Below are 23,791 nucleotides of genomic sequence, written 5' to 3' on the forward strand. Positions count from 1 at the left end.
GCGCGGCATGGTGCCCGGGCCTCGGCGTTCGTGCCCTTGGGAGCAAAGCGCCCGCCTCTGACCCTGCCCGACGCCGACCGCGGCACTCGCTGTCCCCCACGTTCTCGGGGACAACACGACGCAGTGCCAACCAGCCTGCATCTCCCGCGCCAAAGGCAGATGCACCGCGGCGGGCGGTAACGTGCTCCCTAACACAGGCTCCATAAAATCGACGGGCCCCTCAGGAGGAAAACGGCTATACGCTGTCCCGACACGTCCTCTCCCGACGGATTACGTTTGCGTTACAGATGCAACTTCTGTTTTGATTGTATTTTATTCCAAAACAAAGGCAGCCCTCTTGTCCCAGAGGGGACACCCCTTCCCCTGCCCCGGAGCCTCCCGCGCTCCCTGCTCACGCTCGTTCAGGCAGGCACGTCCTCACGCACGCGTGCGCACACTCACGCGAGCACTCCCGTGTGAACACGCACACGGGCTCGTGTGCACGCACGTGCACTTTTTTAAATGCGGGCACGTGTGCAGGCAGGACAGCTGGAAGCCCTGGCTCTCAGGTGAGCACAAGCACGATCCTCAGAGTGGGATTTGTGCTGCTTCCCGACAAAGAGGCCCCCAGGAGGAAACCGCTGTACCTGCCTCCCTCGTGTCACTTTTAAAGGGTGGCAGGTCAGAGGCCAGCGCGGTGGCCTCCATCAGGAGCGAATCAAGCCAGGATGGGACAGAAGGACGCACATGAGGGTGGCTGGCATGCGGTGGGAAGGGCATCGGCGATTTCACATTTCAGAAGGACCACAGCGACACCTGCGTGTGCACTCATTTGCATAGAGGAAACGTCCCGTCCTTGAACCAACATAGAGGGAAGGGACCCAAGGCCACGGGAGTGGCTACTTCTCTGCCTCCTGCAGTTCCCTCTGTGTGGCTTGAAGGAGGCGCTGAAGCTTCCAGAACACGTCAGGGGCGGCTCCCGGGGCGCTGCCGGAGGTGCCCCGAGGGTCTGCGCATTCCTGGACCGCGTCCCGCAATTGTAGCTGAAGCGGGACGGAGACGGCAGAGGTCCTGAGACTGGAGGAGAACCAGTGGCGGAATATCTTGTCACAGACGACCTGAGGGGCAGGCGACAGAGTGGTTAGTGCAGGCTGCGAACCAACCACGGAGGCTCCGCAGGCCCAAACAGACCGTGGCTCCTCCCATACAACCCCACCTGCCGAGGGAGGCGCCTTCCCACACAGATGGTCTGATTCTAAAAGTGCCTTCCCTTCTGGAACTTGAACCACTGGGCACCGGGAACAAGGTCCCACTCCCAGCCTCAACGCAGACGGGGAAGGGTCCCTGTCATCGAGTACACTTCCGAAGACAAAGGGGAGCAGAAAGTCCTGGGCGGCCAGTGCTGCATAAGGAGCATCCCCTCGGCTGTGTGGCCGCATCGCTGAGGTTGGGCTTTCCCGTGCATATTTGGTCACCATAACAAGCGACGACCCTCGGGTTGTCCCGAGGGTCCAGTGACATGTGGGGAGAAGTAGTCAGCAAATGTGATAGACTCACGGAGAAAAGGCTGTACTAGAAGGGACTTTGAATCATTTTACTTCGGAAGCAGAAATGAAAATCAAGCCACCATCCCGTAGGGTATGAAATTCACTGATGCCGGAGATCTCCTCCAACCTTCCACTTACACATGCTCCTGTTTCTAGAGCTTTCACAGGCTCCTCCTGCTGGGAGGGCTCCACCGAGAGGGGCGGGATTAATGTGCTTTATCTTTCTATATCACACTGTTTGGGACTCATTGAGCAGAGGCTTTTTACAGAAGACACAGAACTTTAACTTCTGAGGAACCTTTTTTTTTTAATTTTTCTTTTTTTTTTATTGTTTCTTTATTTTATTTATCTTGTGAGAGCATGCAGGGAAGGGGCAGAGAGAGAGGGAGAGAGAGAATCCCAAGTAGGCTCTGTGCTGTCAGCACAGAGCCCCACATGGGGCTCGAACCCATAAACCATGAGATCATGACCTGAGTCTAAGTTGGACGCTTAACCAACTGAGCCACCCAGGTGCCCCAGGAATATTTTTAAAAGCAAATCACCTTATTTCTGTTTTAAATTGAGAATACGTGTGCAAAAATGTTAAATGTTCCCAAGGACAGACCGGTGTGCCTCCTGCTGATTGTCCAATGTTCTGTTCCCGGCTCCGCGAGGGGACCCCTTCCTTCTAGAGAGAGTATGCACTCACAAGCTGATACATGTTTTTCCTTTCTGTTCTACTTTGCACGAATGGCAATATATTACACACCCTCTTCCACACCTTCCACTCCCATCTAACAGAATACCAGGCAGAGCCTTCTAAGGATTTCCTGTTCACTTTAATGGCTGCACCTCAAATGTGTAGATAGATCATAAATTATTTAACTAGTTTCCTACTGATGGAAATGAGATTGTTTACTAATTTTTGCTATTAGAACAAAGTTGCAGTAAATATCTTGCCTGTATGTCATTTTCATTTTGCACCTATGACTGAATTTCTAGAAATGGAATTTCTGGGCCAAAAGATATGTGTGTTTTTTGTTTTGGTAGATGTTGCCAAATTGACCCTGTGGAAAGTTGTGCTGAGATACACTCTCATGGCAATGTGTGATGAGAACGCTGGGCTCCCCCTCCCCAACACGTGTGCTGTCTTTCATTTTTGCCAACTGGTGGGTGAAAATGGTGTAATTTGCGTTGTTCCTAGCAGTCAGGGTGATGATGTGACATTGTACTTCCTTTCCAGTGAATGGCCTAGTTGATAACCTTTGTTCACACTTCCATCACATTGTTGACCTTTTCCATATTAATTTGCAGACACTCTTTATACACTGAAGTGAGGATATTATCCCCTTGCTTTGGTTGGCTTCCTAGAGAGCAGACTGTGAGACGGAGATCTGCAGGCAGGGATTTACTGAGACGCGGTCCATGGACCTGCGGGAGGAGGAAAACTGTTCCTTACTGAGGCCGGGACTGGGCTTTGCATACGGCCCCTCTCCCACTGACCGATCCCTGGATGCTACCCCCGGCATGTGGAGGGGCCATGGCAAAGACTCTGCTGGGCAAGCGCATTCCCGGGGGATGCTCCCTGAGCCTCGGCAGCAGCCGGCGGATGAGGAACCCTCTGTCCTCTATGCTCCTGGTCTGTACGAGCAATTGCAAATATTTGCCTGTATTTTGGGGGATTTTGTTTTATTTCGTTTTTGCTATACGGATTTTTTAAAGATAGTTAAATTTCTCCTTCCTGTGGCCTTCTGAGCTCAGAAAGACCTTCTTTACTCTCAGATAATATTTTAAATTCTCCCAGTTTTACTCTGGCACACTTAGGATTGTATTTTGTATGAGTAAGTACATGAGCCTCTGGAATGGAGTTTGGTGAGGAGTGAAGTAGGAGTTAATGTGGTCCTTTGTTACGCCCCATCACCCAGCTAACCGACACCATTCGCTGCGTAACCCAGCTTTCCTTCCACCGGCGACCTTTGCCACTTATGAAACACCCATGTGTCATTACGTCTATCTCTGAAATTTTAAAAAATTCTATTCTTTTGCTCTGTGCATCAGGGCAGGGATAATTTTTTGAGTAAAACTTCAAGTTAGAAAAGTAATACGTTAGGAGGAAATGGGGAGCTGAATAATGGGCTCTGCTGGCCGCCCTGTCCATCAGACCCCCAAGGGTCATTCGGCCAACAGCCCCATGGGACAGACAAGACAAATAACCACCCCAACTCCTGATGTCCCTGTCCCCACTGAGCACATCAAGCCCAGGTGGCGTGGAAGAGGGGACCTGGGCCATATGAATGGGGTGCCACGGCGACAGCCAGAGAGGACAATGTCCCCCAGCCCACGCGGTGGCGGCTGCTTACCTGCAGGTTGCTGTTGACTCTTTCTGCTCCACACTTATGGGCTCGCAGATCACACTTTGAAAAACAGTCAAAGAAATTGCAGTCCTCATCCCCCGTGCAATTCTGCTCAAGAATTTCCCTCATTTTGGGTTCAAAAAAGGCCATGTCCACGTCGATGGCCACCACCTGTAACCAAGCAGCACATGGCCATCACAAAGACTCCCGGGGCCCAGCACATGGTTGTCACAAGGACTCTTGGGGCCCAGAGCATGGCTATTATAAGGACTCTTGGGGCCCAGCACATGGTTGTCACAAGGACTCTTGGGGCCCAGAGCATGGCCATCAAAAGGACTCCTGGGGCTGTCACGAGGATGCCAGGGGCCCAGCACATGGCCATCACAAGTACTCTTGGGGCCCAGCTCATGGCCATGATGAGGACCCCCCGGGGGGGCCAATGCAGAGGGAGCCAGTGTGCCTCTGCTCTCTGAGGTGCAGGCTCCTACAGATTGCAGGATCGCAGAACGCTGCCTGCCAGAAAGAGGGGCCCCGGCCAGGCTGGGGGCCGCATGCTTCACTCACACAAGGGCCCGGCATAGACCACATCGCAAGGCTTTCCCTGCCAAAAGGACATTTGCCATCACTCGTGAAAGCCTAGGATCCGGAACTCTGACTACAAGTATCGCTTTTCAACTTGAAACATTTTTTCGGCTGTAAAAGTAGAATCTTTGCAATTTCTTACAAATAAATGAATTCCCCCTCCATTGCTTTATCACTTTGGTCTCTGACCTTCAAGGCTCAGAATTATGAAAGCCATGAATACAGATAATTTATCCTCATGAATAGAAGCTACAGAAGAAAACTGCCTTCAAGGGGCAGGTCCGTGGGGGTGCCGGTGAATGTGGAGGGCAGGACGTAGGTTGTCTATTTATGGCATATGTGTGACCTACGCCAACTGGTTTCCTCCTGACTGGCTGGATAGAAACGTGGCTGGGAAAGGCAGTGTGAAAGCTCCTGAATTAGGTTTGATGCCCGTGGACCCTCGTCCAACAGCATCAAATACAAAACGCCACTGTCAGCCCGAGAACAGGGTGGGGCTCCTGGAATTTCAGATTTATCTTCCTGGCTTCAAACCAAATAGGCTTCAAAACCAGAAAAAGAAATAACATCTACATGATGCGGATTTTCCTCCACAACCTGAATGTATTAACAAAAAAAAAAAAAAAAAAAAAGCTGATCTCAAACTTGATAAAACCTGGAGTCTGCCCAAATCATGCAGTTCATAGCTTCAAGGTGTTAACAAAGAGCTTTTGGAAGATTTGATGAGTTCGATGGAGTCTGCGACATTTCACAAGCCTTCACAGGTCACCCTCCAAATACCAGCCCTTCCTCCGGCCTTTGGTAGCATCTCAAAAGACGCATTGGTTGGGGTTCGTGTCCTCCTCAACTTGGTGGTGTTGGGAGCTATGCTCCCCAGTTTGGGTTTTTGTTTTTCCCTCTGGAGTGATGCCAAGAGGCCGTAAACTTTCTTGGGGATGATTCAGTAAAACAGAAGAGGAAAAATACGCTCTTTCAAAATATATGGAGAATAATGAAAATAAAAAATACAGAACTGTTCCCTACTCAAGAGTTTGCCTAATTACTAATTCAGGCACAGCAAGCAGAAATTATAATTTTACTCAATTTTTCCTGTCTCGTTATTTCACTGTGTACCCTAGTTAATACACGAAAATATATATTAGGCGGTGCTCACATACCCATCGTCTCGGTAATTTATTATAGGGACTACATGGTCTCTCTTCTTTCCATACTTTCCGACATTCTCCCCGGCTTCCCCTGGGCCCCTACCTGCGATTTCAGCTCTTTACAACTCTCTCCCATCTCTGATTGCTCGCTTCTGACCTCCCAGGGAGAGCCAGATTTGGTTTTCAGTGCATAATGGAGAATGGATTATAGCTATTGTGAGCATAACTGTACACACCTACAATAAGAACAGCAACCAAGCCAACAGAGAAACCTGAGTAAGTTTTCTTAACCAGAATCGAGAGAATCATAACATTCTTCCCGCACAGAATTACTTCACTTGCGTCTCATCAAACTTTCTCCGGGCATCAGGCTAGAAAGGGTTGGGGGTTATTTCATTCTCCACTGAAAAGTGTGGCTCTGGGGCAGGAAACGTATCTGTTCGAAAGGAGCATTTGCGGGCAGTGGTTCGGGGGGCACAGAGCGATGGTGTTTCCCAGCTGTTCCTTGGCAACCACTGGATAAATTCTCAGGATCTGTAAGTGGGGGGCCCAGAGAAAGTGAGTGACTGTATGTGCTGGTCGCCACATCCCACCCCCAGGGGGTCAGACCCAGCAGGTCTTGGCGGGGGGAGGCAGAGAATTCGCATTTCTAACAAGTTCCCTGGTGATGCTGATACTGCTGGGTTTCATTAAAGTTGTAAAATCACAGGTAAAGTTAACTTCTTGAGACTCAGCATGTAAGGAGGTGAATAATGCCAGGGTTAGCCAAACGGGACCCTCTGTCCTTCTTTCCCCTTCTCCCCTGAGCAAGAACTCAGGCAGAGGTAAGGGCCTGTGCACCCCAGCACAGTCCACAGGGCACAGCCTGGGCTTGAAAGTGTCACCGTTATCTCATCGAACAAATATCTCCCGCCTGTTGTGCACAAGATACTGGAAGGCACAACCCTGATGCAGTGCGCAAGCCAGCAACATGCCATGCTTCCCTTTCCCCCGGGGAAGACCCGTCAGCCCTGCCTCCTTCCTACGGCCTTTTCTGGGAACCTAGCCCAGACAGCCTCTCAGTTCCCTCGACTGTTACTGCCCCTGTTGAGTTCCACTCACCGACACTCCATGACACTCACTGGATGAATAAACGGGTGTCAGATAACTGCCAAAGCCAGGGGTTGTGAGTGGACACCCCACACCTCCTTTCCCAGGGCCTTGGGGTGTCTGCGTTCCCAGGATTTCTCTGAGAAAGAGAACGGTGGTCCTACAAGTCTAGCACATAAACCTTCTGCTCACGAACTGGGGAAGCCTCGGCTGGGATTTCAACTCCAAAAATACCCTGGCGGAGTCCTGGGCTGTCCCTCCCCCTCACAACCACGTCTAGAGGTCTCATGGAGCCCAGGGTATTGCAGACGGACCCTCCAGGAACCTCCCAGAGCCTCCTGGAACCTCTCAGCTCCTTCCCTTCCACACTTTGAGCCACTCCCAGCTCATCAGTCCCTCTGGGGCAGTCAGGGACAGGGCATTAGGACAAAGCGTTTGGGCAAGTTCCCACAACGCTGTTCGCAGTGACAAAGGCTTGGTTGGGAAAGGGGTTTACACAGGTGGCAAATTTAGTTTTGTAGGTTTCAGGCTGTCGTAGGAAGGCACTCTCATGTCACCTGCCACGGAAGCCCTTGGCCGGCAGTAAGAGTACCCTCTTTGTGTCCCTTTCTGTTTTTCACCAGGATGCAGAGCACTGTTCCGCCATGAGCCGGCACGCTCAGCGGCCAGCTCTCTGGTGTGGCTCCAGCAAAGTCGCCCTGGCCGTTCGCTCACCAGCACTGGCAGCGGACAAGCTAACTGACCGCAGCTTGTGGAGGAGGGGGCCCGGGACACGGCCCCCTCCCCAGCGCCCATCCCACACCACACCTACTTCTTCGGAAGTGGTCCCAGCGCTTGCCCGGGCACGGGGCAAGGACGCATCAATCCGACACGTGGGTGTAGCCTAGTTAGGGGGAAGCGGGAGGGGATTATCTTCTCGTGAAACACCAAGTCCCTCCTGCCATTGCTTCTCCAGCACCTTTAATTCCATGAATGCCTGCATTGCCCAGAGCGGGAAACGGACTTCACCTGCTGCTACAGAGCAGCACAGAGCCAGATGCTTCCCCCCGGCAGGATTTTCCCTCGTAGGAGCTGCCAAAACTCCACTTGTCCCTCTAGAAGCCCTGCCCATGGAAGGGAGACTAGCTAGGACCTCTCCAGGAAGAAAGGACCAGAAAACGTCTCCCGTTATCTCAGAGCATGGACAGGCAGAAAGCAGCAGCCCCAACTGGCTGTTGTACCAAAGCTCCCAAAAGCCACCTTTCCTTGTCATCCTCGGTGGCTCCTGCTCTCCTGAAGACTGTTTTCTGACTCAACGAGAGCTCGCTTTCAAATTAGTCTACAATGTGGCGAAGCTGCTTTGGAGAAGCCAGAACAGCCATTAGGAAGGACGCACCTTCCCCTGCCGGGCCCTCCGCCCCCTACCAGGCGCCTTTCCTTCTAGTTCCCGTTCCTGGAGGACGGGGGTGCAAGGTGCACGCGTTGTTAAAATTCTCTCATTAACACCCCAAAAGGAGGTGGCGTGGCAGGTCCGGGTTGTCCAGGCTAGAAGGTTCCAGAAGCTTCCAGGGGTCCCCCGTGACTTCCGAAACCTCTCCTAGATTCTCGGTCCTCCACATGGCACACACACCCTCCCCGAGCCACTCACCGTGAAGTCACTCCTGATGGCAAAGTTTTCGGGCTTGATGTCGCAGAGGTGGAGGCGGTGGGAGAAGTCGTCGTCGAAATGGCTCACCATGTCCAGGAAGCTGAGCGCCATGTCGCTGATGGCCTTGGCCTGGCCCCGGCCGCCCCGGGGGGCGCCTGCGGCCCCGTCCAGGGGGAAGAGGGCCCTGTGGCGGGGGCTGCCCGCGGCCAGGTACTCCACCGCGTAGAAGTGGCCGCAGGAGCCCAGCACGGGCGGGGCGTGCCGGCTCAGGTCCTGCAGCAGGCTGAACAGGACGAACTCCTCCTGCTGGACCAGGGACCACAGGGTGGCCAGCTGGCCCAGCCAGCGACGGCCGCGCCTCCGGGGCCACAGCGGCCCCAGGCTGCCGTTGGGCAGCTCCAGGCCCAGGGCGTTCCTGACCTCACCGGCCACCACCAGCAGCAGCTCGGCCTCCGGGAAGTCCTGGCCGCCGTCCTCCGCCGCGTCGTCCGGCAGGCTGAGCGGCTGGAAGCTGGAGAAGGCCTCCTCCTTGGACTTGAGGATGACGGGCCGGCCGCGCCAGTCGGCCTGCAGCACCTTCTTGCCTCTCTCGTAGTACAGACAGCGCTGGTAGCTCAGTGTCCCCGCCACGCACAGGTCCTCGCAGAGGTCCCCCACCAGCACGCCGCCCCGGTACTCCTGGCACTGGAAGGAAGGGGACAGTCGGTCACGGGGCGGGCAGGGGGAGCAACGAGGCCCGGCCCTGCGCTCGGGGCGCTTCCAGTCAGCTGTTGAGAGAAACCTGTCAGGTGTGAGCCACGCGGGCTATTTGGGTCCCTGAGTTAAGGAAGCGAGAGAGTTAAAGGAGCCTCTCGTATTTGTCACGTGATTCGAGCAGGCCCAGGCCTCGTTAGTCAGCACAGCGGAGGCGAGAAGCAGGCCTCCCCCATCCAGCCCTGCGATGCTCGGAAAAGCCTTTCGCCTGCTGGCTCTCGCTTCCCTGAACTGTGCCGGACTCTGGCCACAGATCTGGGCTGCCCCGGGGAACTCTGACCTCCTCTGCCATCAGAGAATGGCAGAGTCAGAGCCCAGAAGGTGGGTCCCCAGCGAGCCTCACCTGGTACCCAGGGCCGGCCACAGGAAGGACCTCTCCTGCAGGCATGTTCCCTCAGCCTGCTGTTTGTGACACCAAGGAGGGTGGCCTACAGGGCCAGCAGCTCTGGAAGGATTACAGGGGTGCGGAGGAGAACCCACCACAGGAAGCGGGAATTAGAAGGGGCCTCGTGGACGATGGTGTCAGCACAACTGGAGAGGACAGGCACCGGGGACACAGGAGCTGCTTGGGATACATTCTAGAAGTGTCAGGTGTGTTTGGTTCCCGGCGGTGGTGAGAAAGGTCCAGGAGCCCTCAGATGGGCGTTTCTCCTAAACTCGAGCAGCTCTTAGGATGGGTTCCACACGAGGGGACCCGGCGACCCCACCACCACATTACAAACATCCCTCAGAAGACGGTCCCGTGGGCCCTGGCCGGTGGTCCCGCTGGGACGAGGTAGAAGGGGGAGGACAGAGCTGGTGCGGAACAGAGTAAAATGAAGGACCGTTTCTTGGCTCCCTTCTTTGTTTTATCTTTCAGGAAACCTACAGCCCTAGACACTTTATTAGGAGCTGAGCCTATGTTCTAACTCCACCTGCTCTCCCCCACCCCCTCCAGATGCATCCTCCCTCCACGTGGGCACACGCGGGCCTCACCTTCTGCTGCACCTTAAGCAAGGGGGCCACCCAGTCCTCATCAGGTGATGAGACAAGGGCAGGACCACCACGTCGTCGTCTTCACTCTGTCTCGTGCACGACCAGGTGCCCAGAGTGACAAGCTGGAGCTCAGCACGGTGCGGCTCAGCCACGCCCGGCTGTGCCACGGCATCCCTGGCGGCTGCCCCACCGCCCTGAGCCTCGTCTCCCCTCCCTGCAGCTCACCGGTCTGCCTCCCTTGCTCGGTTTTCGGGCAGGCTGTGAGAAAAGTGTGTGGAAACCATTCATTCATTCAAGTGCAAGACATCACGAGATGCCCTTGAACGGTGGCCGGGTACCTAACTCCAGGCCCTTCAGAGGCTGTGGTCGTCCACGCTCTCGGCTTTGTACTGTAAGTGGCTCAAAGTCAATGTACTTCCCATGCCTGGATGTGTGAACAATTCCAAAATGCAAAAAACCCTGAAAAGACAACCTTTTCGTGACTCTCTGAGCCTCACGTGGAATCAAAACCCAACTGAATAGTGTGTGAGGCTGTTAGTCTGCAGGTCTTTGACTTGGTGAGAATTTGCATAGATTGTGCTGCAGAATTATTTTGTTTGATTACTGGTTCTGCTTCATATCCAAAATATAAGGTATATGCCCCACATTATCTTTTCAATGCCCCCAAAAGTGTGCATTTGAAAACATATGCCTGGCCCCAAAGTGTGAGAAAAAGGATTGGGGACCTTCATAAATACTCTAGTTTAATTGTTCAAAGCATGCATTACCAAAATGCTTATTAAAAAGAAATATTCCAGGGTGCCTGGGTGGCTCAAGTCGACTAAATGTCCAACTTTGGCTCAGGTCATGATCTCATGGTTTGTGAGTTCGAGCCACATGTTGGGCTCTATGCTGACAGCTCAGAGCCTGGAGCCTGCTTCGGATTCTGTGTCTTCCTCTCTCTGTGCCCCTCCCCTGCTTGCTCTCTCTCTCTCTCTCTCTCTCTCTTACTCTCAAAAATAAATAAAACATTTTTAAAAATTTAAAAAAAAAAAAAGAAACATTCTGAGATGCTTAGTGGCTCAGTTGGTTAAGCGTCTGACTTCGCCCCAGGTCATGATCTCGTGGCCCGTGAGTTTGAGCCCCGCATTGGGCTCTGCGCTGACAGCTCACAGCCTGGAACCTGCTTCAGATTCTGTATCTCCCTTTCTCTCTGCCCCTCCTCCACTCACACTCTGCCTCTCTCACTCTCTCAAAAATAAATAAACATTAAAAAAATTAAAAGAAAAAAAAGAAATATTCACAGTTCTTAAAAGAAGTAAGTGGATTTTCGGGACCGTTTCAGGAAGTACCAGGACAAGAGCTTGGAAGACCCAGGCCACGCCATGTGACTTGACCCTGGGAGTCTCCTGGGAGCCCTTTCTGCCTTTGTGGCCTTTCCATCTCCGTGTATCATGCTGGGCGGTAGATGTGTCACACTTGCCAAATGCTAGGATTCAAGCAACGGAGTCCTGTGCCGGTCGTGAATCTGACCCCGGAGCCTGGGGATGCCCTCCTGTTGCTGGGGCAGCCTTTTTGTCTTTGGAAAACAGACACCTGTAATGAAGCTGCGTTAACAAACACCCGCACCACCGTTTCAAGCACACTCCACGCTGCAGTCACTTTTAACGTGTTTAACGTGAACACAATGTTGGCAAAATGCCATCCTTCTAATTCCAAGGCTTGGGGTCAAGAACTGAGTGTTGAAAGCATCAGGACCCTCTGAGTCACTCACTGTCTGCTTAGAATTGCTTCCATATCACCCCTGGTAAGAAAGCTGACTCAGGCTCCCCTGGGACCTTTCAGGCTCCTCGTGGAGGAGAGGTGGGGATGAAAGGGTTAAGTGGTCTAGCCGACCAGGAGCAGAAAGGTTATGAAGGATGGAAATACCGTGGGGCATTCATCTGACTTGTAGTTTTTCTCCTACTCTCTCTGGAATTTACAGAGTTTCACATTTCTTCAGTAATCCTGATCAGAAAATAAAAACTTTTTTTTTGATTTCCTTATAAAGCCCTCAAATTCCTCTTTAAGTATGATTTCCAAAGTTATTTGATTAAATTCCAGAACGCTTTTAGAGTGTTGTCACATTTGTAACTTGATCAAAAGTGCTTTTGTATGAAGTACAGAACAGACAAAGAGCAGGTGACGGCACCTGTCTGGTGGGAGGAGGGGAGTCCTGGGCTGATAGAAGGGAGGAGATGGACAGAGTCCACCGGACGGTGAGTGGGGAGTGCAGAGGGCGTCAGCTACGATGGCTCGGGGCTTTACTTTCATCCAGAACTGCTCCTGGCCAGGAGAGACACCTGTGGGCCAAGAAGACCCCTCCAATCCTCTGAGGCTGTCAACGGCCACGGGCAAGGGCTTGCTGCTTCAGCCACCCCCAGCCAGCTCCAAATGAACCATGCCACTCTCTCTCCCAACTTAACCCAGCCGACCGTGAGCTGAGCCACTATCCACTACAGGCACCAGGCTCAGGAGTTCCCAGAACAGCGGTGGCTGCCTTCCAAACTCATAAAGGACAGCAGAGTATGACCTGTGCAGGATAGGTGTACAGCCAGGCTTGGCTCCGGGCGGACTGGGTTTGTCTCCCAGCTCGGCACCCCCAGCAGCTGTGGCTAGTTTCCAGGTCTGTAGCATGGGGTGCTAATACGGTGTCACAGGAGACCTGTGAAGGTCAGCCAAGGTCACAGGTGCAGAGGACCTGGTCATCTCAGTGATGACCCCCCTCTCCAGCCCTGGTCATTAGACGGCCGGAGGTGGGGGAGGCTTCTTCTTGGAGAGAGGCTCCTGAGTTCAGTGTTGAAAGCCAAACGGCAGGTGTGCCTAGCAGACGAGGAGACAGAGGGCAGCTCCTTTTCCGGGAACAGCCTGTGCAAAGAGCCGGAGTTGCAAAGTGGCCTGGTATGTTCAGAGAACCAGATCCGGGTCAGCAGTGTGGGAGGCAAAGTTAGTGCCAGCAGCTGTGTGTGATCGAGGGGGCTGGCCTATGAAAAAATGCCGTGTCTCTGCCAGACAAAACTGCTTCTGGCCCCCAAGTGCCAGATCAACCTTCCCAGGGAGACAGCCCCCCTGCCCCTGGGGGTCCTCACCTCTGTCCTCTGCCCCCAGCTCTCCATCCACCACACTCGCCTGCGATATCCTCTCCCCCACCGGCTCCCCACCACACAGTGTCGTCTACAAAACTACCCTGCACAGATGAAATCGAGTTCAACTCAAATGAAAGTCTCTACAGCGTTGCCCCTACAAATCCGGACGGCGATTCCAAACAGGAGTCGCAAGACATTTTGAACAACGGAATAATCATCGAATTGGGGGTAGAGCCCATCCGTTTTGGAGGGGAACATTACTATGGGCTGTTTTCTGAAGCTTAACACGTTGGGGCATCAGTGTGCCTCCTGCGCGGCTGGCAGCTTGCAGGGAGGCAGTGTCGGCCATCGCAAAGGCCGGGAAGTGGAACGGGGTGCCCCGAATCCCAGGGGGGCCTGCCAGCTGCCGTAGGTGAGGCCTCAGATCTGTGCCCTAACTTCTGGTGCCCCCGTCACCCAGCTCGTCCTAGGAGAGAATTTGCTTTACAACAGGGTACACACAGTGTGGTTAGTCAGAGCCACTCTTTGTCAGCACCCTGTCTGAGGACGTACGTTTGCCACTTCCGTTCCCACTCCCTTATACACAGTGTGAAATTCATCCACTGTGGCTGTGCTGGTTCCAGTGATGGACTGGTTTGCAGCATCTTTTTGCATGTCTGAGCCTCCTAAACACAGAGAAAGAACTAATCTCCTATTTGAAAAACAACGAATTTAGCGGGGCGCCTGGGGGGCTCAGTCGGTTGAGCTTCCAACTCTTGGCTTACGCTCAGGTCGTGAAATCAGGGTTCAGGGGTTTGAACCCCATGTCGGGCTCTTGGCTGACAGTGTGGAGCCTGCTTGGGATTCTCCTTCTCCTCTCTGTCTCTCTCTCTGCCCCTCCCCTGCTCTCTCTCTCTCTTTCTCTCAAAAATAAAGCAGCACTTAAAAAAAATAAACAAAAAATAAAAAACAGTGAACTTAAGTACAAACTACAAGTTTACAAGCTAATTAAAAATTGTCATCATGTTAGAGACAATAGTGAAATTACTTTATGTGCCGCATGTCTTACTGAAGTAGCTATTTTTGAGCTCAAAAAAGCAGTTTATTCACTTCAACTCAATTTTTAAAATCACTTTTCTCTGCATATGAAGGGGTGTTGCCAGCATGGAGACAGGTACAACCCTGTGCCCAAATGAGTGCACGTATAAAATCCACAGGTATCATATTGAAAAAAAAATTAATAAACTCTCCTTGTAGTTGACTGGCATTTTGTGATTATCTGAGCTCACAGTGGGTTGGCATTTCTAGCCTACATGCGTGCATACAAACACACACTGCCAGAATTCTCAGGTCTGGTAGGAAGCGTCTCAGAGGCTGTCGGTTAGGATCTCTCCAGCGTGTATCATGGTTCTCAGGCAAAAACAAAACCTGTCCACTCTAGTCTGGGAAACTGCTGATGGGGTCCCGGAGGTCATGCCTGAGGGCTGGGTTTTCTTTTGTGTATCTGTTCTTGTTTTCGAGGAGCATTAAGTCTCTATGTGGTTAGCAACATATCCCACTATAGAATTCCTCACCTGAGCAGTTATCTGTGCATTGCAAAATCTCAGAACACTGAGCCAGTTCACCATCCAGCCCTTCTTGGCCCCTGGAAATGCCTTGGAAGATACATATCACAAACATGGCCAAAGCACTCAGAAAAATAGAGTCCTTCCCTCCTGTAAAATCTTTCCGGATGCTGTAGTCCCACTGGGGTCATGGGGTTTCTACCACAGCAAAGAAAGGTAAGCCTGCCCTATGAAGAAGCAATCTGTACTGGAGGCAACTAAATTCATCACTGGGGAAGCCACCTCTTGTGCTGGAGTTTCCACTACCAAAGTGCACAGGGTTACACACGGGCTCTATGACGCAGTGCGCCATCAGGATACTCTACCTCTGTGGGGCGCCGTTTCCCATCTCTGAAATGAGGACAGTAAAAGCCCATACCCCCCAGGGGTTGTGGAGGGGGACAGAATGAAATAATACAGGGAAAACTACTTTGCACAGGGCCTTCCCGGAGTCAGCCCAGCGGGCACCTGCAACATCTCTCTGCGGCCGTGTGAAGCGCTCTGCAAGCAGAACCGGGGAGCCGGGGTTGTAAATAATCAGACACAGCATAAGGCTCGCCAGCCTGGGGTGGCCCCTGTCACAGCTCGCCGGAAAAGAAGGGCTCTAGAAACCTCACGGAGAAGTGGAAGGGGGCTTACGGATGTCTTGATTATGAGATGTGCTGGAAAGCCACGGCGCAAAGGAGCGCAGCAGTCTGACTCAAAAAATGCAAAGCTAGGAGACGGAGGGCTCGACTCCTTGGAGAAATGCCAGCTGGCTCTTCCAGCCCTCCCCTCGTCCAGGGCCATGGAGCGCACTGGGCTCCCTCGGCAGGCGGGGTACCTCTCGGGGGTGCCAGCAGGCCCGACTCCCAGCCACTGGAGCTCTGCACCTTTGTCTACAGACTCCCCCGCAGGCCGGCAATGGCACCTGTCATGCCGGAGGCCTGGGACACCAGCAGGCACTCACCATCTCTGCCAGGGCGGGAGGGGGCTCCCTGTGGCTCCCCCTGAGCTTGGTATTCAGAGGGAAAGCTAATGAGGGCCTGGAGAGCAGTCAGAAAAATAACAGCCCGTTTTCTTATGAAGGACAAAAGCCAGGCAGGATGCATTGAAAGTGCCTGGGAGCCGGGAGACAGAGGGCCGATTCAGCTGGAGTCCTGGGAGGCCACAGTGGCGGCCTCTGCCCGGCAGCCAGGGCCCAGCAGAGTCTGCGGTGCGGACCCCGCCGTGCTGTTCCAACCCTGCTCTAGTTCAGAGTGTCCTGGGGAGCTGGGAACCAGCGTGCTGAGGGGGGCTGACATGAGCACATCCAGAATGGAGAAGGTAGAAGGCGAGGAGGCAGGGGGAGAGGCAGAGAAGGCCAAGCCCCGAACGCGTGTAAGAAATAATGGCCTTGAGTAGGGCGGCCAGGTGACGCGCCCCAAAAACTCAGTTCATTGAGACAGGATCAGACGAACTTCAGGGAGACAGACAGAGGCAGCGTTTCGATTCGTTCCTTTGGCCACAGGCGGGATTGAGAGGCTTCGGGAGCAGAATCCATCATTCCAGCTTCGTGTTGACTCAAAGTGAGCCCAGATGGCTGCCATTGGAGATACAGCGGTAGAGCCTCTAACCAGAATCGGTTTTCATTTATGGGCTGGAATGCTGGGAAAGTTATGATTAGCTCAATTATATTAGGCCATATAATTTCCATTAGTCCTTTTCCCACTTAACCAAAGACAACTACATGAAAATAGCATTTTTATTTTAATGTAAAAGATTACTGTATTATTTTTGTAAACAGCTATTCCATCCTGGCTACACTATTTTTGCTCATTAAAAGTAGCCAGGCGCCCTAAAAACAGCGGCGGGGCGGGGGGGGGGGGGGGCGGGAAGCCTTTATAAGTGAAAAGAGTTTTTATATAGGTCACTGAGAAACTCAATGAGTTGTTACCAAGTTACAGAAAACTTGATAGAACTTCAGTGTCAGGGTCCATACATGCCTGGTAATGGATGGATGACTGATAGACAGGATGCAGAGAATCCGTGGTGAGGGTCTTACTTGCATTATTATGAGTTCATGATGACACATGTCAGACTCCATCAGGGAATACGATTTCTGTTCATTTGTATGTTTCACTCACTTCTTTAATGTTTCCCATCTCACTTAAGAATTTTTTAAACCTTTAGGCTCTGAAGTTTTGAAAACCTACACTCTCAAAACAGCCACTCATATGTCAGCAATCGGTCTGTAAACTTCCCATGCGTGTTTTTTTTTCTTCCCCTTCGGGATTTCTTAGAAAATAATTTTTCACAGCAAATGCTTCTACGGTCACTGTTTTAGGAAGCGGACAACCGCTTAAAAAACCAACGGAACAGTAGTTGCCAGTGTCTTGGCCTTTTTGGCTTTCCTTGCAGGGATTCCTACCTTTCCTCAAGTCGCCCAATGCGCATAATCTTCCCGACCAGACCGAGACTGAGCAGCACCCAACGTTCGGACTCAGCGAAAAGAGCATCTGGGACCCAGTGCGCCGGGCAGCCTGCAAGCCGACGCTGTGTCTCTGACCGCCCGGCCCGCCTAGGACCCCTCAGGCCCACCCCTCTTAGAGGAGACTGCGGTCTCGACCCCCGGGACCCCGGTCTGCCGGGGTCCCCTGGCCTGAGCGCGCTCCGCCGGGGGTCCCACAAGCCGCGCAGGGGAGAGCCGCGGCTTTGGGGCGCAGGGAGACAGGGGCCCTACCAGCCGCCTGCACTGCGCTCGGAAGGGACCCCCAGGTTGGAATCCCAGAACAGCCGCTGGGCGAGGCAAGCAGACCCGAGAGGCAGAGGCGTGGTCCCCGCCGCCGAGCCCCGCCGCCGGCCCGCGCTCTCGCCAGCGCCCCGAGCCCGGCCGCACCACAGCGGACGCGGGCGGCGAGGCGCGGCCGGAGACTCAGAGCCGACCTGCAAACTTTCCGAGCGCGGGCTCGGGGGCGGCAGGGCAGCAGCTGGGCAGGAAGACTCTTGGGACAAAGGACCAATTTTGGCGACAAGGGAGAGACACCTCCGCGCGCCCGCAGAGGACTGCGGAGCGGAGAGACCGGGTTGTCCGCACGCATCGGGCACTCCCTCCACCCCCCCCCCCCGCCACACACACACACACACGCCGTGGGTGCCGCGGCCGCGCCCGGCTCCCGGGGCCCCCCGGACGGCGTCCCGCCCCGTGCCCCCGGGGAGCGCGGCGCGGGCTCGGTGCGGCGGCGGGACCTACCAGCGCGGCCAGGATGCGCCGGCTCTTCTCGTCGGTGCAGCGCTCGGAGAGGGCGCCCGGGCGCGCGCGGAGCAGCAGCGCGGCCGCCAGCACCCAGCCCGCGGTCCACGCAGCGCAGGCCAGCAGCGCGCCCCGCCCGCACCGCCCGCGCCGCCCGCGCCGCCCCGGCCCGCTCCGCGCCATGACCCGCCGCCCGCGCCCCGCGCTCTCCCCGCGGCTCCGCCGCTCGGCCCGGCTCGGCGGGGGAGGGGGCGCGGCGGAGAGGCAGCGCGAGGGGAGGGGGAGGCCCGGCGGCCCGGCCCGGCCCGGCCCGGGGGTGGCGGCGGGGGGTGGAGTGTCCGCCGGCCCCCGCCTGCGCGCCACCCGCTCGCGGGGCGAAGGGGGCGTCCGCTCGCCGCTCCCGGGGTCTGCGCGCTGCGCGCCCTGCTCCGCCCGCCACACCCTGCCACCTTGTCCACTTTTTTTTTTTTTTGCACCTTTTCCCCAAGAAGACCAGTTCCCCTGTGAAACAGAATCCGCAGAACCCGCGTGGATTCAAACTCACCACCGCCCCCCACCCCCCCACACCGGGTCAGGCTCCTAGTTCCTCCGTTAACACACCTTTAATTCAGACAAGATCTCCCCTCTTCTTCTCGGGGTGGCTGCCCAGTGCCCCGCACCTTATCTTTCTACAGACACCCCCCCCCCCCGCCATGGTCCCTGGTTGCTCTTGGCTGCAGCTCTGTCCCCCCACCCCAACCCCGCATTTACCACTCGGCTACATTCCTCTCTCCCCTGAATCTGCCCCAACTTGGGTTTCCTACGTTGCCTCCCGGGGTGAGCGCCCGTCCGGGGGCCTGGGACCTTCGGGACGTCTTGGCGACCCCCGCCCGCGCGCCTTTCCCAAGGAGCCAACTGTATCCCACCGCTGTGGCCCAGGATGCCGAAACACGCCCGAGTGTGCTTTCCAGGGATAAAGAGCGCCACACTCTTTAAACGCTTACCCCTTGGCTAGGAGACAGTGTTCCCTAAATGCGTCTAAATCCGTATTTATGTATGTTTGTAACATCATCTGGGGAGCACGCTTCCACATTCAAACCCCAGTCGTTATATCAAATAGGGGGCGCCCTGGCCAACAGAGCTGCCTCGGGTTCTTGCCAGCCCTCTCCACCCCTCCCTGCGCTGCCGCTCCTCCTTCCCTAAAAGCCTTGCTCCCCCAAGAAGAAAGGCCCAGGTGGGTGTCCCAGGAGGTGACCTGTCACAGCTGACGGCCTCCGAAGGCTGCCGGCCCCAGAAATGCCTGGCTCTTGCATTCAACTTTAAAAAGTTTGTTCCCCGGTGTCCTGGGCCAGCCCAGCACAGATCACTCTCCTGCCTGCTCTGTGCCTCAATGTCCATTCCTGAGTGTAGGAAAAACAGGAACTACTCCAGCCCTGGTAAAGCCCGCTCTGATTATCCCTGGGGAACTGGCTTCTTAACCTTGCCTATTCTGCCACTCACCCATTTAACCTTCATGGCTCCGAGGTAGGAGTCTCTAGAAATTGTGAAACATCAAATTAACAAATACCACCAAAGGAGCCCTTTGGGTACAGGGCAAATATTCCTTAATGCAGCAGACGCTGGGATCTGGGAATCCATTGCTCCCCAGCAGTGCTGGGGTTCCTTCTGTATGGCCAGTACCCCCATTTCTGTCCTACTCCCCAGGGCACACCCAAACAGAAGAAATGCTGTGAATGTTCTGCTAAACTGGCCATATCAGAATTTGGTTGTCTCATTTCGAAATAGTTGTGGAGCCCAGAAGACATCCCAGAATATTGCTTCAAAATCCTGACTTGATGGTGTAAAGCTGATTCCTTTTCCCAAGAATTTGAGAGCCGGGGCTGGAATAGGAAGAAGAAATGAGGTAAAGACACGTGAACACTTACCCTTTACAACGTATGAATAAAAATCACAGACAGGAAGCAGAACTTGCAAATAGGATCTGCAAGGCAGCTTCTACTTCTCTGTAAGTTTTTAAAAATGTCAGTCACACTTCTTTTGGCATTTTATAAAGAAAAAAAAAAACACAGGAACAAAATTATAACCCCACAATAAAGAGATCCTTCACGTATTCAGCATTGTTTTAACACGAAAATTACAGTACTCTCTAGACCAAAATAAAATCCTCAGAATGCAGGACCTATGCGGGCTGCTATCCTGCTGGGCAGTTTGCACACTGCACAAAGCCAAGGGAGAGGTGGATGGGACTGAAGTCCACCAGAGCTCAGCTCACCAAACCCTTTCCCTAGGGGGCCCCATGGAGGGGGCTTTTTTGAATCACCTGTCCAAAGGGGGCTTTTTTGGGTAGTCACATGAAGGTCACTTACAGGCCAGCTGTGCCCTTGAGACTGAAGGTATTCCCCCTAGAGCTGCAAACAAACTAACAAACAAACAAACAAACAAACAGGTAATGGCAGTAACAACAGAATGTGAAGCTTTGGCTTTATGAACAAAGAAAAACAAGTTGGGTCTCATCTCCCGGGAGCCCTGCCTGCTACACATTGGTGCTCTGCAATCATGCTTTGTGATTCAGGATGACCGACAGCCTTCGGGGGTGGGGGAGGGGGTGGCCGGGGGTCTGCAGGTCAGGAGTAGGGCAACAGGCAGAGCTGGGGAGTGGCTTGGCCCAGTGCCTGCTTCCCATCAGGTTGATTTGAATAGGCTTTGACTCCTTAGGAAAATGGTGTGAAACCCAAGAACTCCTTCCCCCTGCTCCCTTAGCCAAACTATGAAAACGAGTCCTCATATTAGAAACGGCCAGGCACAGAGACTCCCCCAATACTGCTGCAGTCATGCAGAGATCCTCAAGGCAGTTTTCCTCTGTCTTGAAGGAGGTGGATATTTTGCTCTGCATACCACCCAGGCGAAAGTCCGCAAGCAGATGGAAGGCCCCCGTGTTCCCGAGTCCAGGACCCGTGTCCTGTGCCCAGACCTCCAGGACCCTCCACAACAGAGTGGAGGAAACACACTATGTGATCAGGGTTTGCTTGCTTTATCAAGCACTTAGACTGGCCTGTATTTATTCATTTATGTCTTCCATCAGACTAGAGGCTACTTGAGGCTAAGCACTGTCTTATTTTATCTTGTAATCCCAGCACCTGATTATTGTTATTATTATTATTGCACCTGCAATCTGGTACCTGATGTAAAGAGGCATCTGCTGAGGAAATGAGTGGAATAGGCAATTCTAGCATTTCCCCTGAAAGGGTAGAAAACGTTGAGCACCCTGTGGAATTTTTCTTGAGAAAGTGCTTTTCACACATAAATATTTCTTTCTGATTTCCTGAGGCTAAATTGAGCAATCCAGACACATCACAGGGTTAGGAATATGTTTGAACATATCCTTTGGGTTCTGAACTCCTCTATTGACAGTTGAACTTGTCACTGAGAAGAGCATGCACGTTTTGCTTTTAGGTCATTGCTAGAAAAAAAGGTAAAGTTCTGTAGTGTTCTGACTCTGATTATACTAGATAAATAGGTTTATGAGTGCATGATTCTGCTTCTTTCCACATACATTGAGCTTATGAAAATATCTGTCTTCCTAAAAGGGCTTGGGTAACAACAGCTATGCCTGTTTTTGTATAGTTCTTGATACATTCACAGGCATTAGCTCGTGTGATTCTCTGAGCGACTCGGCAGGGTGGACTGAGTGAATGCCACTATTTAAGATCTCACAGAAGAGGGCATGACCTGTTTTAAAGGATCTGTTAGTGGCAGTGGCTGTGCTAGAGGCCCACACACCTGCTTCTGGGTGTGACCTTCTAATTCCTGTTTCGATGCTGGCACAGCACACTCCAGAAGTGAGAGTGCAAAAGGGTCTATACCTGTCACGATCATTTGTTGAAGTATCTGCCACAGGCCAAGAACATTTCGAACGTTTGTTGTCTTCACCAGTCATTTGCAGAAGTTATTGTCGGAACAGGATTTTAACTTATGCTTTCCTCCGATCTGTCTCTGTTTCCCATCCCAGCAGTGGCGGCCATATTGGCCTGACAGTGAAATACACAGAAGAGGAGGCCACCTTTCAGAAGGGGCTGTGTTTCTGGTCACTTGTTATGGGGTTATGGGGTGAGGGAGGGTAGGCCTGAAGAAACTAAGAGATAGTCCAGCTTCCCACCCCGCTCAAAAAACATCTCTCCTCAAACACATTCCACACTTCAGAAAGTAAACTATACCATCGTTTGGATTTTACTATGTCCAAGTACTTACCTTGCTTTTGTCTGAAGTGAGATCAGCCCTACTTCTTTTTTTTTTTAAGTTTATTTATTTATTTTGAGAGAGTGAGGGGGGAGGGGCAGAGAAAGAGAGAGAGAGAGAGAGAGAGAGAGAGAGAGAGAGAATCCCAAGCAGGCTCCACACTGTCAGTGCAGAGCCAGATGTGGGGCGCGAACTCACAAACCGTGAGATGATGACCTGAGCCGAAATCAAGAGTCTGATGCTTAACCGACTGAGCCACTGAGATCAGCCATACTTCTAAAATACGAGTTTTGTTTGGAGAGGAAGGAGATGTGATTCTGGGTCTGGGCCAGCCTGGGTGGGAGACCGGGGGTAGGTCTCTCTGGGAATCCTTTACAACCAGAGGCCAGAGTTCTGGGATGTGAACAGACGGAGGTTAGGGCGGTAAAAGAAAGTATGGCTTCTTTTGCAGTCTTGCCAAGAGTCCTCGGATCGTCTAGTTTATAAACTCAATAACCGTTTTACCCTGACTTAGGAGAGTTAAGCGTCCTTGAAGGATCTGGGCAAAGCTGAAGCATCAGGATGTCCCTTACAATACACTTTAGAACAATAAGTTGGAAAGGATCGTGGGGATTGGTTAGTAAACCTCCATTATGCATACATGGAAAAGGTATCATGTCAGCAGAAACTGGGACGGGGAGTCTATGTTGACACAAGAGGTATCACAGGAGAAGGTGTCATTTTTCCCCTCCCTTGTCATCACACACCCCACGTTTCCTTGGGGAATCATGCCTTCTCCCACTCAGTCTCTGGAGTTGGTCTCCACCAATGGGGATGGGCTTGAGACAAAGCCTGCTAAGGAAAGCAGCACCTTCCCCAACAAGAGGGGTGAAGTCCCAAGGGGCCACTGAGAGCCAAGGGGACCCTGTTATTGTTGGATCGGTGCGGAAGAGAGAGCTTCTTTCCCCTGAGGTGGCCAGGGTCTGCAGATGCAGGCACCAGGGACCACCACAGGGAGAATCTGCTGGAGAATAAGGCAGCCTCCGGGAAGGATTCCTGAGGACTTCATCTGAGCCCCTGACTTTTCAGTTACCCAGTGCATAAATTCCCTTTGTGACTCAACCAGCTTGGGTTGCGTTTCTGTCATTTACAATGGAAAGAGTCTTGACCAGTACAGACACTCATGATATGTTACTGAGTGAAGAAGCAGATTTTAAAACATTTTGTCCCATGTGAAGCTGTTTTTCTAAACGCATACCATATATTTTTGCATGTACATAAAAATGTATGGAAAGAGACATCGAATTGTTTACACCATTACCTCCAGATGGAGGAAGGACAGGTGATTTTTAAAAAATTTTTATTGTCAAGTTTTTAACTTGATTTAAGATAACCAGGTATTATTTGTGTAGTAAAAAAAAAAATTACTGTTTAAAGAGATGAATTACTTGAGGAGAAGCAAACATCAGAGCTCTGGAATCCATACCTTCTGGTCTCATCGGCTGCTGTAATGCTGGGTGTCTGAGAGATACAGCCCTGGGCCACCCTGAATCACTTTCTAAGTGCTATTTCTTCATCTTCTGTGGTTGCCCAACCTTGCTCATTTTTCTATAATACTGCTTAACATAGTAGGAGTTTCATCCACCCATCCATCCATCCATCCATCCAT

The 23,791-nt window shown here is 52.9% G+C and overlaps 1 protein-coding gene across 1 annotated transcript; it reads right to left on the reverse strand.

The window, feature by feature from the left end:
• Positions 1–264: 264 nt before the first annotated feature.
• Positions 265–18,111, reverse strand: DIPK1C (divergent protein kinase domain 1C). Its single transcript, XM_042961578.1, has 4 exons — positions 17,929–18,111; positions 8,303–8,986; positions 3,866–4,030; positions 265–1,097 (listed from the first exon to the last, which is right to left on the reverse strand). The coding sequence occupies exons 1-4, from the start codon at positions 18,109–18,111 to the stop codon at positions 879–881; spliced, it is 1,251 nt and encodes a 416-aa protein (XP_042817512.1). The 3' UTR covers positions 265–878.
• Positions 18,112–23,791: the final 5,680 nt, after the last annotated feature.

This window comes from Panthera tigris, chromosome D3, assembly GCF_018350195.1.
Source record: "Panthera tigris isolate Pti1 chromosome D3, P.tigris_Pti1_mat1.1, whole genome shotgun sequence".
Lineage (NCBI taxonomy): Eukaryota > Metazoa > Chordata > Mammalia > Carnivora > Felidae > Panthera > Panthera tigris.